This window comes from Prinia subflava, chromosome 14 (genome assembly GCF_021018805.1).
Source record: "Prinia subflava isolate CZ2003 ecotype Zambia chromosome 14, Cam_Psub_1.2, whole genome shotgun sequence".
In the NCBI taxonomy this organism is placed as follows: domain Eukaryota; kingdom Metazoa; phylum Chordata; class Aves; order Passeriformes; family Cisticolidae; genus Prinia; species Prinia subflava.
In genome coordinates this window covers 5,503,935-5,517,226 of record NC_086260.1, presented here as the reverse complement: position 1 = coordinate 5,517,226, position 13,292 = coordinate 5,503,935, and the positions used below count along the sequence as shown (strand labels likewise).

At 42.5% G+C, this 13,292-nt stretch overlaps 1 protein-coding gene across 1 annotated transcript; it reads left to right on the top strand.

The window, feature by feature from the left end:
- The first annotated feature begins 2,805 nt into the window (after positions 1-2,805).
- KBTBD8 (kelch repeat and BTB domain containing 8) lies at positions 2,806-12,174 on the top strand. The gene is made up of 4 exons (XM_063411637.1): positions 2,806-2,931; positions 4,230-4,440; positions 5,069-6,183; positions 8,480-12,174. The coding sequence occupies exons 1-4, from the start codon at positions 2,916-2,918 to the stop codon at positions 8,941-8,943; spliced, it is 1,806 nt and encodes a 601-aa protein (XP_063267707.1). The 5' UTR covers positions 2,806-2,915; the 3' UTR covers positions 8,944-12,174.
- The last annotated feature ends 1,118 nt before the right edge of the window (positions 12,175-13,292 follow it).

Below are 13,292 nucleotides of genomic sequence, written 5' to 3'. Positions count from 1 at the left end.
CACCCTCTCTTGTGCAGCAGGAGCACTGGGGCAGGTTCCTTCCCACCATTTCATGAATATGATGTTCCCTCTGTCCCTATGTTGAAGGCAACCAGATGAACCAGTTTTCTAATTAACTTGTTCTGCAGGTGCAGTGACAAAGGAAAACCTTTTCAATAACTTCATTGTTTGCTCAAACTCTTTTTATGGATATCTTTTAAGTTCTCAAATATCTGAAAAAGTTTTGTCCAGTTTCTCCTGAAACCTTTTCCTTTTCCTCTTTTCTCTCTTGAGCTCACGACAAAGATATTTTTATTCTGAAGGCAAGAATCCCAGACTACACAGTGACAATTGTGAGTTTATAAGGAGTCCAATCTCTCTAATCACTTATAAAAGACAGACATAGACTGAGTGTTCCTTATCAGTTGACATAAATTCATTTTTATTTTGAACTTTTGGAATATCAAATCAGAAAATTTTGCCACTAAGTGTATGTTTTCAAGCCGTATCTCCAGGAATGATAAATTAGGTGTCAAATAAAAGCACAAGTGAAAGCATCCCTCAATAACAAGGATTTTGAATTCTTGCAAAATCCTAAAATAGGTTTCAGTGCATTGCTGCCAGAAGAATTAAAAAAAAGTACCAAAAATTATTAAAATACATATCAAAAACTATTGTAAGGTAAAAGGATTTACATGAATATATCTATCCACAGCTCCCCATTGTCTCCTGGGAAGCCAGAATTCATGAAATCAAATTATTTGATCAATAGCATGAAGAAATTTGTGGCAGCATCAATGCTAAGAACCCAATTTTTCAGTTCTACACTCAACTATGGGCCTACATCACTTCACAGACAAAACAATGACAGAAGAAAGAAAATGATGCAGCAGAAGGGAGATGGAATTCTTTAAGCATCTTGTAATTTCTGAAAGAACAGGCTCAAATATTTGCATGTAATGCAAATGCCATTTATGTGCAGCTTTAGCATGATGTGTGACTGTCATGGATTTCAGAGCGGCTTGCACAGGCAACACATCTCACTCTGCCCTTCAGAGTTCCAGGGAACAGGATGCAGAACTGGGTGAAAAATCCACACCCCCAGACTCCCATGGCAGTGCTACATGGTGCCACATCCTAGTGGAGGTTTCCAGGGTGGGGAGAGGGTGATTGTGTTATTCCACTTGAGAAAGCCTTCAGCCTCGGCAACAGTGCTGCTATTGATGCCTCTCAGAGCACATCTAAACCTGTTTGTATGGCAATTTACTTGCTTCACCAAAAGCCATACAAAGGTAAGCTATCTCCAGAAAGGCTCACGCTCCACAGTGCCGGCACAATGCGGGATCTGTATTAAAAAACATTCTACATTTGGCTTCTGCATTTTAACACTAATCCAGCCCGGCCAACGCGCCCACTGCGAAGGAAATGAACTGTATCAGGCAATGTCATTTGCTAAAGGCTAAGACTAGAGGAATTCTCCATCCATTCGTTTTAGATTTCTAGGGACAATTTCACAGGCTGAATGGGGAAATTGGAAAACTGCAGAATCGATTTGCAGACGTGAAGTTCTATTTTCTTTTACAACTCCTCCATCAGAGCCTCCATCGCTCCTGCGTTGTGCAGCATTATCATCCGAGCTGCCTGGACACCACTGATAATTGCTGAGTGAGGAGAAGGCTGTGCCTTGCAAGCAAAAGTAAAACCAGTGGGGTGGCACTGCTGTTAAATTCACTTGCTTTAGAGAAGTGGTCATGTACTCAGGCTACTAATTTCTGAGTTAATGGGAAATCAATTTAAAAATATTATTCAAATTGGTTTTACTTTTTTTTCTGAACAAAGCTTCCCAGATAAAAGTTGTGAAGCTGTATTAAATCTATTTTGCATAAAACCAGGCGGAATATACATGATTTTGCAACGCTTCCATTTTTTAAATTCTTTGTTAATTGCGTTTCACAAAGAAAAAACCTCAAAACCTCTTCCACAGCAAATGCTTTATAGTGACACAGTTCCCAAGAATGAGACCAGTGGCTAATTGCTGCAGAAAACTGCAAAACCCGGTGACTATCATCCACTTGACCTCTGGGATGGAGAGAGAAATGTGCTTTGTGATATTAAGGGTCAGAGGCAACAAAATGGTCACTTGTGTACTGCAGTCTTCAGCAGCTCTGTGGGACAGGTAGGGCTGATCTGGCTGCCCAAACCGTGATGGGGTTACCAAGCATGGGAAAATTCAGAATATTCTTGATGCAACAAGATTTCTGACCAAGTAGCCGGTTATTGGTTTCTATTAAAGGTCAAATCAACCTTGCACAGCTACGGGTCCCACATCCTGATACTTCCCTGCTCCTCGCCACACCCTTGCAGCGTTCGGACGCTGGCAGGGATTTCCGTGCCCTTTGTGCGGCTTTCAGCAGTGACGGGGGTGGCAGCTCTGCCGGGCAGCCATCTCCGGGTGACACCTCCGCTCCAGGAGCCACAGCTCAGCGTGGACAGGAGAACTGCCGGGATTGGGGGTGGAGGGGGTCATGTATTCCTCTGGCAAGGCCATTTCTGCCGGGAGTCCCTGGTGAAGAGGGAACAGGTTCAAAAACGCCGGCACAAGGCGCTAACGCTGCCCACGAGGCCCTGCCCAAGGGCCCAAAATGGCGGCTCGCCCGGAGGCGCCGCCGCCTCGTTGCTACGCGACCCGCAGGGCCCGCCTCCCCCCGAGAACTACAACTCCCATGCATCCCGCCCCGGGGGGACTACAGCTCCCGGCAGGCCTCGCGCGGCGGCGCCCGCCGGCCGGCACTACATATCCCGGCAGGCAGCGGGGGCGGTGGCCAATCGGTGCTGTTGATGCTGCGGGGTGCGCGGCCGGCGGTGAGCGGGGGAAGCGGTGCGGTGACATTTCCTGCCGGGCCGCCCCCGGAGCCGCTGCCCGAGCGGGGCCCAGGATGGCAGCGCTGGGAGGTCGGTGCGGGGCGGCTGGGGAGCGCCCGGTGCGAGAGGGGAGGTCCTGGTGAAGGGTATCGGGGTCTGTGTGTTGAGAGGTGTCTGGGGAGCAGTGGCGATGAAGGAGTTCGGGCCTGTGCTGGGGGGGAGCACCGCGTGAGGGGGCTCGGGGTGCCCAGGCTGGGAGGGGTCCCTGGGAGGGGCAGCGGTGCTCGGCTGTGGGAGGTGGTGGCGTGAGGGAAGAGGGCGCCGGAGCGGGGGCTGTGTAAGAGAGGGGTGTGCAAGGCGGTGTGCCGTGTTAGGGTGGAACGAGGCTGTCCCATGAGGGACCCCCCTGCTGTGTGAGGGGGGCGCAGCCGGGAGAGGGGAGTGGGGTCGATGAAAGACTTCTATGAAAATGGGTGTGCTCTCTCTCCTCTGCCCCTTTGTGTTGTCCAAATTTCGTTGGGAGCACTCTGTTGTAGTCAGCAGCTTTACCTGATTTGCAGCTCTTGCCGCCTAATGTTTTTCTTTTGAGCTCTCCTTTGTTGTTGTTATTGCGTAAAAATTTTCGTGCTATTACGAAACAGATTTTTGTGCTTGAGCTATTGCTCAATTTTCACTTCGGGATTTACTTCATTAGGCTTATCACATGTTATTTAGGAGCATATGCTCTACTAAATATGTTTCCACGATGATATACGAGCTCCTTCACACCTGAGAAATTCCAAATTATAATTCAGTTTTATTTGTCGAGAAAACATGTAGCTGTATCTATAAATTATGTGAGTTTAAGGTTGTTTCCCTGCAGACTTATTGTGGGGCTGTTTCTTCATGAGCCTGTGCTCCAACCATTACTTGTGTAAGGCAGGAGCCAGTTCCTGTTTCAATGTGAAATTAAATATTTACATACGGACTTGCGTAGTGGCAGGGTAGGTTAGGGACTTATTTTATTCTTCTGCGTCCCTTTTCATTTTAAAGATCAATAAGTGTTGTATTTCTCGACTTGATTTCCCCTTCCCCAGTTGTATGAAGTATTTGTATTGTTCTCCTTAATGGATATACACTTTATAGTTTATAGTGGTATAAACTTTATAGTTTAATGGTAACTGACATGTACATTGTGAAAAGAAAAAAAAAAGTATTGTGGTATCTTTATAAATTTACTCACCCTTGACAATGTTTGGCTTGCTGTTGATGGATGATGATGCCGAGGACGGATGGAATATCAATCTGTGCTAATTCTTGGTCATGCATGAGTATGAATTTTTTGGAGGCTTTTGTTGTTGTTGTTGTTGATGATTGTTTTCTGTTAAAGTTCCACTTTTGCTTTGTAGAACCAAGTCAGTTTTCACAAACGCTGAACGGAGTTCCTCCCTCAAACCCAGTCATCAGTGGAATGGACCCCTTCCATGCCTGCAGTATTCTCCAGCAGCTGAAGACCATGTATGATGAGGGACAGCTGACAGATATTGTGGTGGAAGTGGATCACGGGAAAACATTCTCCTGTCATAGGAATGTTCTTGCTGCAATCAGTCCTTATTTCAGGTACAACCCTCCATTGTTCTAGTGGTGATCAAAGCAGGTACAATATTAGTGTGGGTATGGTCTTTAAAATTTCTGTTTAATGAAAATAAATTCTGTGTATTTATAAATAATACAGTGCACCTAGCAAGTAAAGATTATTGTTCTCTTAAGGTTGATGAATTATCAGTGTCTGTTTCTCAGAGGAAAGTTTCATTGGAGAAAATGTCACACAATTTTAAGCCAAGCAAAACTGCATACGATACCAGGGGTATTAGGGATACAGTAAGAGCAAAGTGAAAGTATTTGTTTTCTTTTCAAGTTCCATATTTTAGCATGCTAGAAGTATGCATATGAAATAACTTGTTGAAAGTTGAATGCAAAGACTTGGGTATGTCAAGAGCTTTGCTTGTAAACTCAGTGAATTTTAATGTGGGGTTTGTGACATAATTAAGCAAGAAGTACCACTTTTGTTTCTGTAAGTGTAGAAATCTTAAATATAGGTACCCCAACAGGGAAGTTGAACGCCTGTGATGAATGTGTTTGTGCTGCTGGAGGGGCAAAGGCATTGCACAGCTGCACAGTGTATTTAATTTGGTGCCTGCAATTACAAGGTAATGACAGACAAACTGCTGGGTGTTTCTTTGTGCAGATCGATGTTCACGAGCGGCCTTACCGAGAGCACCCAGAAGGAAGTTCGCATCGTTGGTGTGGAAGCAGAGTCGATGCATTTAGTGTTGAACTATGCATATACCTCCAGAGTAGTGCTGACAGAGGCCAACGTGCAGGCTTTGTTCACTGCAGCCAGTATCTTCCAGATCCCTTCCATACAAGACCAGTGTGCTAAATACATGATCAGTCATTTGGACCCGCAGAACTCCATCGGGGTGTTCATCTTTGCTGATCACTACGGTCATCAGGAACTCAAGGACAGGTCACAAGACTACATTCGCAAGAAGTTTCTGAGTGTCACCAAAGAGCAAGAGTTTCTTCAGTTGAGAAAAGACCAACTGATAAGCATCCTCAACAGTGATGATTTAAATGTAGATAAAGAAGAACACGTTTATGAGAGCATTATAAGGTGGTTTGAGCACGAGCAAAATAAGAGAGAAGTGCACCTTCCAGAAATATTTGCCAAATGCATCCGTATGCCTCTGTTGGATGAGACATTTTTAGAGAAAATCCCTCCCGTGTTTGCACAGGCGATGGCCAAAAGCTGTGTACAAAAGGGACAACCCAGTGCCAATGGCTACACCCAACGGCTCGGAATGACCGCTTCCGAAATGATCATATGCTTTGATGCTGCCCACAAACACTCAGGAAAGAAGCAAACAGTGCCTTGTTTAGATTCGGTCACAGGGAGAGTGTTTAAACTATGCAAGCCACCCAATGACTTGAGGGAGGTCGGCATTCTGGTGTCTCCTGATAACGATATTTACATTGCGGGTGGTTACCGGCCGAGCAGCAGCGAGGTCTCCATCGACCACCGCGCCGAGAGCGACTTCTGGATGTACGATCACTCTGGCAACAGGTGGATCCCCAAGGCGCCCCTGCTGCGCGCCAGGATAGGCTGCAAGTTGGTTCACTGCTGTGGGAAGCTGTACGCCATCGGGGGCAGAGTTTACGAAGGAGACGGGCGCAACTCCCTCAAGTCTGTGGAGTGCTATGACAGCCGGGAGAACTGCTGGACAGCTGTGTGTCCCATGCCGGTAGCAATGGAGTTCCACAGTGCTGTGGAGTATAAGGATAACATCTATGTTTTACAGGGTAAGGTTTAAGGTGGTTTGGCTGCCTCTGTGGCGTTCTATTGGAAGTAGGAATTGTTCATGCTGAGTGTGTTTTCTTAAGCAATTTGGAAAAATCCCTTGGGGCATCTGGGGTAGAGGGGTGGGGGAACTAGGAAGAGGAAGGTTGCTGCTTGAGATCTTATGACCTGAGAATCTGTCACTAAGTTATACTGAATTATTGCACAAATGGCATTTTTGGTGGTATTCTGAGTCAACAATAGTGTTAAGCTTTACTCTGAAAATTCTTTATTAAATCTTTACCTGGGTGAAATGCACCAACGTTGAAGAAAAGCTACTGTCCTATGAAAAAGCACTTTGCATTTTGCTTGGCTAAAGCTGAGAAAATTCCTGGTGTCTTTATTCTTGGTGACTTGTAAAAGTCGATTAAGGACTTCTTAGTCTTCATTTCCTGCCCTACCCTGCTTTCTGAAGTCATCTTAGAAACTAGGAAGAGAGAAAGCATCTCTCTTAGTTAACTCTGTTTCTTTGTCAGTAATAGAGAGAGCATCTCTCTTAGTTAACTCTGTTTCTTTGTCAGTAATTGCAGTACTGCCTTTACATTCAGTGCACACTGAAAAGTGCTGAGGCTGCTCTGAGGCTGTGGTAAGAGGCCACAGAGTGGAAAGAAGGAAGGAGGGGGAGGTGTTCCAGTTTTGTTTTGCCGAGGGCCACCTCTGTAAACACCTGCACAAGTTGGGGTCTTGGATGTGCACCAGCTCCTTCTAGGGTCACTTCCATACGAAGCTGGACCACGGGGAAGAAACAGGATAGGGAATTCTGTAAGATCCTTATTATTTCCGAGAAGAAGTTAACCTTATTTCTTGACTTTGCATTCACGATCTTCCATGTGACATGCAGTTTGCTTCTTCCCTTCTTTCTCTATTGTGTTTGACTCTTGTTGGTTGTGGCTTCAAAGGTCTCTCTTGAGTCAGATGTCTGCTTTAGGTGGTTAGAAAGGAATGCTGAAGAATACTGAATTTAGTATTTGTTCTTTTAATGTTTCTTAGACCTGATAAAAGGTGGATGATATTATTATAACCTATAGAATAAGAGTCCACCTTGTCCACAAATTTTAGCTGCACTGATGCTGTGCTTCAGTGCTTTAAGTGACAACTGACTGCTCATATAAATAAGGTACTTCCTGTGCTAACCAGCCAATTCTAAAGAGCAGTGTCATGGGTGGCTAGAAAAACCCTTGATTGAGTTGTGCTGTAGTACAAAGAGGTTAGCTTTTAGTAGTTTTTCTATCAAAAACTCAAGAAGTAGTCAATAAGAATTGATGAGAATGTGAAAATGCCTATGGAATGTAAGTGTCAGGAGATTGCACTGTGGAACAAAACTGAAAAATCAAAATTAGTATTCTCTGTAAGACTTTATCTCTTAAACTCTGTTCCACCAATTTTACTGTCTCACTTCTGTATTCTTTGTTGTTCTTAAGGTGCTTGGTCACACAACAGCTTGGTTAAAATTCTTAAGATAGCCATGTGAAGACATACATGATTTGAATTGTGCTAGTAGTTGGCAGATGTTAGACCTTTCTCCCACTGGACTTTACAAAGGTCCAGGTGGTCTTTATCTGTGTTCTTTTCATGAACTGTACAGAGCATGAGTTTTTGGGCATCTCATCTTCCTTTATTTGTAGTCTGTAGCTGCTGCTGTGTGCACTGAGCACCAGAGGTGTTTTATAACCTAACCACAAACCTAACTGAATCAGGAGCTTCATGCAGGTTTTCACCCAGTCTCTTTTTAAGAAAATCAACTTAAATGCGTAACCCAGTCACCTGATACCAGTAGCTTTAAAATCTGTGTGTAGTGTAAGGCAGTATTCAGGGTTTGAAAGCTGCTAAACCTGAGCAAATAATTGTGAGTCTCCCCATCTGCAGATGACACATTGTGAAGATGGTAAAGAGTGAAACAAATGTATTTCAGACTTTTTCAGGACCAGAATCCTGAAAGGTTTTGTCCCAAATTCATAAGTAGGGTTTAGAAATGATAAAGGATACCTAGAAACTGTGTGAAATGTGTTTCTAATATGCTTCAAATTCCCTCTGCATCAGCTGAAACAGAAACTCAGAGTAGGTTTTAGTCATGCTATGAATATTTTTGTAAAGCAGTGGAAGGAAAGCAGTTGATGGTGCTGGGCTGTTTGTTCTGGGATCCAGGCTCCAGAAGCTCAGAGTGTTTCTGTCTGTGGAGGGACGCACCTGAGAGCGCAATTGCCGCAGAACTGCAAACAAAGCACGAGTTACGTTTTAATTTTTCCTCTCTGTTTTCAGGGGAGTTTTTCCTTTGCTACGATCCTCAGAAGGATTACTGGGGGTTCCTCACCCCAATGACTGTGCCTAGAATCCAAGGCTTGGCTACAGTGTACAACGACTCCATCTACTACATCGCCGGCACGTGTGGGAACCACCAGCGCATGTTCACCGTCGAGGCCTACGACATCGAACAGAACAAGTGGACTCGAAAGAAAGACTTCCCCTGCGACCAGTCCATCAATCCCTACATAAAACTTGTCCTCCTCAAAAACAAACTCCATCTCTTTGTCAGAGCTACTCAAGTCACTGTTGAGGAACACGTTTTCAGAACCAGCAGGAAGAATTCACTCTACCAGTACGATGAGGTCAGCGACCAATGGCAGAAAGTCTACGAGACTCCAGACAGGCTCTGGGATTTAGGCCGGCATTTTGAATGTGTTGTTGCTAAATTGTATCCGCAGTGTCTTCAGAAAGTTATTTAAATTCTTTTTTGTTTTGTTTTTTTTTTAATTTCTCAGTAACAGGCCTTAGTGATTTCAGTGGTAATTTGATGCTAGAGAAAACATGTCTTAAAAGAAAACAAAGAAATTCTGTCAGTATTTATTGTAAGATGAAACAGACAGGTTTTTTTTTGTATATGGGGATGGGTGCTCTTTAAAGGTTGCAGTCCGGGGAGGGAATTGTTTGTTCAGTTTCATATTTACTGATATTTTCCTGGGAAATGAGAAGGAGGTTACAAAGTGCAATTATCAGCATTTTTTTTCTGGTAAACACTTAATTATGTCATACTAAAGGTTTTTTTTGTGGTAAAAGCAAATTAAGTGGAAGAGCCAGGATAACTATGCACTACAGTGAAAGAAAATCTAGCATTAATAGTTAAGGATGTCCAAGATGTGTTGAAGTGACTTTTCTTCTTTTTCTCTTTTTTTTTTAATACGGGTAAAATTTGAGGCAATATCACTAAGTTTTGGTTGTTTTTTTGGTTTTTTTTTTTTTTGAATTTAGATTGAAAATACTTAGAGAGGAATGGTAGATCTTGATTCATAATGATCTCTTCTTTTGTACTGTTTTTGAAGTCTGCTAAGATGTTTGTGATGTTGTTTGTGCACTGCAATTTGGGAGAAAAACTCAAGTCAGAATTGGATTGTGGAGTACCTTTGCCCCGGATGGAGGCCTGTTCATATTGTTGTTCCAGTTCCTGTCTGTGGATTTTTGTTGAGATTGAGCTTAATGATAGTGGGGAAAAACCCCAACACCTGTTTTTTGCCACATAGGTGTAGTGCTGTAAAAACTATTTTTTTTTTTTTTAACACTGATTAAAACCTTTTTTTTCACCCCGTAAAGGGCTTTAACCCAAAAGTTGATGGTGCTAGTACATTTTTAATACTTGTTTGTCTGAACTGGGCCAGCCTCCTGCTACTGTTGTAGACAGCCTGTTATTTTCCATGGAGTGTGTGTCTGTCTTCAGGCCCTGTCCTGTCATCAGATTGTCTTTTCTAACATAACATTTTTACTGCAGTGGTGTTCTTGCACAGAATGGTGACAGGATATGGCCTTAATAATAGTGATTCTCTTATTTTTTTTCTCTTTGTGTGGAGTGTTCATTCTGTCTCCACTACAGTACAGTGCTATGTGCAGAGTTGGCATGTGCTCTGGTGATTTGGAAAGTGTGGTTTAACTTTGCAAGTTGTTTTTCTTTTCTCTTTGCAGTCAAGCCCCCAACTATTTTCTGTTTCCTTCTGATTTATAATGTGAAAAATTGCACTACTGAGCTGTCAGCATTATCCAGTGTGTTAAAGCAAAATTGACAGTAAGCATCCATAGCTTAAATGATCTTAGGGGAAATACAGAATAAGGAATATATTGCAACACTTTTCTTTATGTATTTAACATTTAACTTATTTTTAAAAAGTAAGTAAGTTCAAGGTTCAGCCTCTACTTCAGTAGTGAAAATTGGATTTGAAAGGGAAAAGAGGACTCCTAAAACTTGCATCAGCTGTGATTTACCAGGTTTCTTACAGCTCTGCTTTTTGCAGAGCTTTCAGTTATCTCACTCTTTCCTGTTTTTTCCTGTTGACCTAAGTAAACCAGTTAACTTGACATGGCACTGGCCATCACTGGCTGAAAGTGCTTACCATTATCTGGCTTAACAGCTGATATTTCAGCCAGCCAAATATTTAGCTCATTGTTTATCCCCCTGGCATGGCTGAGGATTTGGATAATGTTTGTTTACTATGTGGTCTTCCTGTTCCCAAATGGAATCTTCCTAATACATGAAAATACTCGCCTGGTTCTATTTATTAATTCTTGCACAAAATGTTTGAGAGGCAAAAACAAAAAAAACTGTGAAATGGAAAGCAAAATAAAAATGCCTCTTTGCATTACATACCTCATCTTCCAGAGATTCACCAAACTCTTCTTCCAATGCGAGCACCTGCATTTTGGTTTTTTTTTTTCCTGAATTTGGCAATTCTCGCTAAGACTGCATTTTCCAACAGTGTTGAGGTGTGTTGTTTCTTTGTTTAGTTTTCTTCTGGATAGTTTTATCTATGTGCATAGCCAAGAATAAGGGGTTTTCTGAAAAGTACAACTAATTTAATTTTTAACTAACGATCCTTAGTCCTTGGCTAGCTCTCTTTGCGCTGTTGTAGGCCTCTAGCTGCAAGCTTTCTGAAGCACCCTCCCTAACAGTGTTGCATTTGTGTGTAAGACTTTTTTTTTTTTTTGCAAAGTGTTATGTAACTTTTCCCTTGTTTCTTTGTTTGTTTTTCTTTTTTTTTTTTTTGAGCTTGGTTGAATATTTACAAGATTTCTTGCTGCTTTTTGACAATCTATATTTATTTAGTAGAACAAATTTCAATATATTACTTGAAACTATGAAATAGAATTGAGTTAGCAGTTGACTGGTCATGTGATGTATAGAAGTACAATATGCTGTGGTTAATTCTGCAGTAGGTTTGTTAATTTTGTTTATCTGCACTAAAGTACAAAGATCTCCATTCTGTTTAACCATTCAAACTGAGGGTGTGATCCAAGTCTGTCATGTGTTTGAAAGCTAAATCCTGGAACTTGCTGTGGGAGTAGAATATACTAAATCTTTTGCATGAGGAGTTTGTTGAGACAGTAATGTAGCTGTGACATTTTGCCAATTCTTAAATGCTTCTACGTTATGCTGAAAGTCAGATTCCTGGTGAAGTTTTGCATTAGAGTCAGACTTAAGTAAACTTGCACAGCACAAAAAAAAATAATTGCACCAAAGGTACTGATAATATTTGAACAGTAATCTGTACATTTTGCTCATTTGGAAGATTTTTTTTGCATTTGTTTATTTCCCTTCATGAAACGAATTTCTAGTGTTGTAAGAACTTAGGTGAGTGTAAGTCTCTTCCAAAACAATTAGTTACTTTAGAAGGAAACATTTAGTAATTTCCACTTCCTTCCATCAGTGGAATTTAGAATAACTCCAAGCAGTTTTTGGTGCACCAGACATGCAGTGTATGTTCTACAAGAGATCCAAGAGCTCCCTGTTTGCGAGGCTGTTGAGAAGTGGCAACCAACATTCAGTGCTCAGGTATGTTAGTAAGAAGTACTGTAGTCCTATGAGGGCAAATGTGTGGATTTTTAAACATTTTGCCATAATTGCACAATTTTGCATTTTTACTTAATGTCATGTTATGTTTCTTAAAATAAACCTATTGTTGAAATACAGTGGAGTTAACTGTTTTTGTGACAAATCTGTGTGCATTTTAGTAAATTTCTGAAAATTAATCTGATGTATTTTTGATGTTTGTTCAGTTCTTCTATTTCTGCACTTGTGTTTCACCTGTGTGTGATGTCACTTTTTTTGTTTTTCAAGGTGGAAGGTGCTTTGTTCTTTTGTCTCATTCCTTGTGGCTGTTGAGGTGTAACTTCTCATTTGTTTACACACAGGTGACATGGTCTTTCCCTTCCCTTTCTCCTTGCCTTTGTCTGCAGCTGGCATCCCAGCAGGAAGTGTCATGTGGTGCTTTCCAGCCTGAGAACACTGGATATTACAAAACCCCAATCCTTGTACACTGAATTTCCCAGCACCCTTGCTGCAGAGCTGAGAACTAGAGGCCCTGGCTTTTAAAGCAAAGTTCCAGCATTATTTGTGCTTTCTGCTGCACTGATGGTGCTCAGCAGAACTGCTTGTACATGATACTGGTTATTTGAGAACCCTTGTTCCCTTCCAGAGACTTGTGACCAGTGGAGATGCCAGGTCATGGCAGCCTAGGAAAACAGCATGGAATTCTCTGGGATGGGACAGTCAGGTCCTGCAGGCAGTGACTGAGCTCTGTGACTGCAGAGCTGTGGTGGGGAAGGCTGCAGTGTCTGGGACAGACAGAGCAGGAGGGCACCGTGGGTCTGGGGATGTATCAAAGTCTGTGCTGGGGTGGGTGATTGAAGGAGTATCAAAGTATCTCTATAAGCAAAGTAGCAGGGGTAGCACCTGGTTTATTGTGAGGGCCTTGCTTGTAGCTGCTGGGCACAGCTAAAGCAGGCCAGGAGAGCAGGAACAGAGGAACCCCGCGAGGTCCCGAATACCGTACATTAAATATTTTCCAAGTTGAATAGTCTGTGTTGGACCAACAATCTAATACAAGATAACAACATTGACATACAGCCAATAGAACTGTCCCATTACCTAAGGCAAGCAGAAGGGGATTGTTTAATCAAGGGAGCTGGCCCTCAGCTTAGCACATCGTTGTTCACAAGCTGATGGCTCTGTACTCTACACCCTAAATCTCAAAGCATGCTTTCATTTCTATCTTGCTTGCTGAACTCAGACTCCCAGAATCTAAACCAGCAC

What these genes read in the sequence shown, in the direction of transcription:
- KBTBD8 (XM_063411637.1), top strand. An exon ending in GCAATCAGTCCTTATTTCAG is followed by an intron (nt 4,441 to 5,068) that starts GTACAACCCTCC and finishes TTCTTTGTGCAG; the next exon opens with ATCGATGTTCACGAGCGGCC. An exon ending in TAACATCTATGTTTTACAGG is followed by an intron (nt 6,184 to 8,479) that starts GTAAGGTTTAAG and finishes CTCTGTTTTCAG; the next exon opens with GGGAGTTTTTCCTTTGCTAC.